Here is a 4,078-nt window from a genome sequence, read left to right as displayed (position 1 = left end):
ATTAACCATGGTTAATTCGTACCCTAATCAGGGTTTATGACGATCATTCTCTACACTGAAATATTATTTTTCTGTGCCTTTTCAGGATTGTCTTTCCAGGTGCCTCCCGACTACGCGCCTGATTCAAAAGCCAAAGTTAAGTACTCTGTTTAATTTAATTAAAATTCTATTTGATGTATCTTTTAAATTAGAGTTTGTTTCGCCTTCATCTTCTTCTGCCTTGTCTCTTTTCAGGGTCAACCCTAAAAGCGCCAAGCAACCATATCAGATCAAATCTAACCAAAGCTAAGTAGCCTCGCTTATTTAATTATTAATTGTTAGTTGTTTTATTTATCTATTCTTTATTTTCTGGTTAACCCTGCCAACCTTCGAATTAGCCATGCACTCACCCCTCTGTTTATTCCTTCTTCTCCTTTTCAGGGTTTGTCAAATGCCAAAGCTACGTGTATTGGTAACCCTAAACCTCATTTTATTTTATGCCTTTTATTATTATTACTTGTGTCAAACCCTGATAAGGGATCCGCTGGTTACAATTTCCCGCCCCCTTTATTGCGTTATATTACTGCGTGGTTAGTAATCTTAGGGAGTGCAAGCCTTAAACTGAATTAGAATAACTAAATACAAGATAATATATTCTGAATTGAACCACGTGATTGGTGCACACACGCACGCCTTTTGGGGTAACTCCTCTCTGCTGCCTTGTTGCCTTGTTGCCTGTTGCCTTTGTGTTTTTGCAGAATAAGCCACGTCCCTCGAATATGAGGATACCTCAGCCATGTTGCCTCGATAAAAGGTCATACGACCCTAAATGATGCTGCCTTCGATACACAAAAATGACCTCGACCCTCGGAAGTCGCCTACGAAAAAAGGCTGAGGTATCTTCTGGCTGCCTACTAAATGGCTTATTCTGACCCTTGCCTTAGACTACCTGCCCTTCTATGGCATGGGACAGTCTTATGGCAAAGGATGCTTCGACGACCCTTCAACCTCCAAACGAAAGGCTTCCTGCCCTCTTATGGCAAGGATAGACCCTTTCATTCTGAAAGGCTAAAAGAGACCTATCATCTGAGTTTAAGGTAATTGCCCCTAATTGCCTTGCAATGCTCAAACCTTTTTATTATATTCTTTCTCATAATTTTTCAAAAGGGCAACGCTTATTCACAAGCTAAAAGTCCCTATCTCTTTCATCTACATTTTCTAAACAAACGAGCAAGCAAAGCAATTAAGAGCCCATGGAAAACCATGGATGCAAAGGGTGCCTTACACCTTCCCTTTGCATAAATTACCCCCCGAACTTAGATTTCTTTAAAAAGGTTTTTTTCTGTTTCTTTTTGCCTTTCTGATTTAGTTTGGATAAAATAAAAGTCGGTGGCGACTCTTGCTTACCGCGACATTTCGATATAAAAGTCAGTTCACCGTATTACAGAACTGGCGACTCTGCTGGGGAAGCTTTCGAATAAAAGAGGGGTTACCTTAAAAGTTTAGGAATCACTTAAATGTTTTCTATTGTTTGCTTTGTTTGTTTTATTTTTCAGGGGCGTTTTGGGAATTAACTGAAGGACGAATCCTATTCCCGGATTCAAGTACATCTAAGATAGGAAGTGGCATAGTCATGGCGACCTCCCTTGTGTATGCTTGGGATTGGTCAATATGAGAGTTCACGCTTGAGTTAGGCCTCCATGGGTGTTTGCATGCTTCTCTTGTATGAGGGAGGTTCGTGCCGATGTCTGTGGGTGAGTCGGAGCTTAAGGACCTTTAGTTACCTTTAACCCATCCTGACTTTTAGGAACGTAGTGGGGGGACTACTCTTGATGTATGTTGAGAGCATAGTCGCTACCCGATACTACAGCTCAGATAGGCTCTTTCTCAAAGTATCATTGCATGGTATGTATATATCATGTTCGAGGGTGCTTTAGGAGGGTCGACAATTCTGAGTCACTTGGTAGAACCCGTTGCTGAAATTTCCTTATCCGTAGAAATACCCTTGGGAAGGACACTTGATCAAACTCCACGCAAGCCTTAATCCAAAAATTGTGTGATTTGTGTGGATTTACTTGTGTATGTGCATCATGCATACATGCATCATTCATACATGGCATAACTAACCCATTTCAAGGAATTGGAGGTTTCTTAACTGTATGTTGTTTTGTAGGTTGTTTGAATATGGAAACAAAAGGCCGTAAACCGTTCTTCCTCAATTTCAAGAAAGTGCCAACGCAATTGAAGATTTTCTGCGACAACATCTCTGGTTCTCTCAAATTCAGTGATTCTCTCAATACACTCATAAGTTTGGTACGAACTAATGTGGATGACGTTCTCCTCAACACCATGGTTCAATTCTATGATCTGTTACTACATTGCTTCACTTATAGAGATTTTCAGTTAGTACCATCCTTGGAAGAATTCTCCTACTTGCTTGGACTTCCTGTGCTTAATAAAATTCCTTATACTGGTAAAGAAGAAGAGCCTAAGTTGGAAGTCATTGCTGCTGCCCTGCACTTGCCAAGATCAGAAATTGAGAAGGTTTGGATTAGTAAGAAAGAGTATTCTGGATTACCCCTTGATTTCCTCTACGAAAAAGCGGAGATTCTTGCTAAAGCTTCAAGTATGGATGCCTTGGAAGTTGTGTTGTCTCTCTTAATTTATGGACAAGTTTTGTTTTTCCATTATGACAAAATTGTTGATGTGGCTGCTATCAATATATTCCTTAGCAAGAATCCGGTTCCTACTTTACTTGGTGACTTACTACATTCTATTCATTTCCGAGTATCAAAAAGGAAAGGTTGTGTCCTAGGATGTGCTTCTCTATTGCATAAGTGGTTTATTTCGCACTTACCTCTCTCCGTAAGAAAGAATGAAGAAGGATTAACTTGGGCTCAGAGAATTATGAAGCTTTCTTTCGACGACATTCTATGGTACCAAAAGAAGTTCGAGGGAACCTTGCTATTTGATAGTTGTGGAGATTTCCCTAATATACCTCTTCTTGGTGTTCGTGGAGGAATATCTTATAATCCCATTCTAGCTCGACATCAGTTTGGCTTTGCCTTGAAGGACAAACCGCGTTCTTTGTATCTTAGTGCAGAATATTTCCATTATGATTCCGACAAAGAGAATAAGAGAGACCTTTTCATCAAAGCTTGGATGAAAGTAAAGAAAGTTGGCGCAAAGGATATAGGAAGGAGAAATTATATGCCATGGGATCCATATTTCCAATGGGTTTATGATCGAGTTATGGAATTTGGGATGCCTTATCCATCTGATACACCCATAGTTCCAAGGGTAGCTCCTCCTGCTGCCCCAATTGCATTTGAGCCATATATTCCTGCTCCAAATGAAGACCTGGTTGCAACTGTTAACCGACTGAAAAGGGAAAGGGAAGACTTTGAGAGACGCTTACTAAAAGTGGAAGCTGAAAAAGAGGTGTTAGTGCAAGATGCCAAAGAGCGAGAGACTTTACTTGATTACTTTTCCCGCAAATGGAAGATTGAAGATTTTGTTTCCCCAGATCAGATTAATTCATGGGAAAACGAAATTTCTAGGCTTGTTCAAGAAAGAGAGGAAATGATCAAGGCACACAAGGAAGAAGTCCGGGTCCTAAAGAGGAAGCGTCGTCAGGAAGACAAAAATCCTGGAATTTAGTGTCTTTATTTATTATTAATTTCTTTTATTTTAATGTAACTTTTGGGGTTATGACCTTACAATTTAATTAATAAATAATGTTTTTTCTTTGTTTCAACACGAGTTAAAATTATTTCAATTCCTTGAAAACATTGCATATGCATAATCATATCATTCATAAACATTACATCACAGGTTTCATAAAAGCCAATACCTCATCTTTCCGCTGTTTATTTCAGTAAGAAAGATGGATCTCGAACAATCTGTCAAAAATCTTCAGGCTCAGAATAACCAGTTCCAGAAAATAATCTTTCACTTAGCCAAGGGGCAAGAAGAATTAAAGGCACTTCTGTCCGAGAAGGAGAAGGACCAACAAAGGGAGCAAGGTGTGCAAGATAAATGGAAATCCAAACCTAAGCGATCATTCACTCCGTTGCACATGCCGATGTCTCAAGTTCTG

At 39.6% G+C, this 4,078-nt stretch overlaps 1 protein-coding gene across 1 annotated transcript; it reads left to right on the top strand.

Moving 5' to 3' along the window:
- The first annotated feature begins 2,163 nt into the window (after window positions 1–2,163).
- On the top strand, window positions 2,164–3,639 carry LOC131605095 (uncharacterized). Its single transcript, XM_058877492.1, has 3 exons — window positions 2,164–2,292; window positions 2,383–2,721; window positions 2,854–3,639. Exons 1-3 carry the CDS (start codon window positions 2,164–2,166, stop codon window positions 3,637–3,639), a joined length of 1,254 nt encoding a protein of 417 aa, XP_058733475.1.
- The last annotated feature ends 439 nt before the right edge of the window (window positions 3,640–4,078 follow it).

Source organism: Vicia villosa, linkage group LG5, assembly GCF_029867415.1.
Source record: "Vicia villosa cultivar HV-30 ecotype Madison, WI linkage group LG5, Vvil1.0, whole genome shotgun sequence".
NCBI lineage: Eukaryota > Viridiplantae > Streptophyta > Magnoliopsida > Fabales > Fabaceae > Vicia > Vicia villosa.
This window is presented reverse-complemented; position numbering and strand designations above follow the sequence as displayed.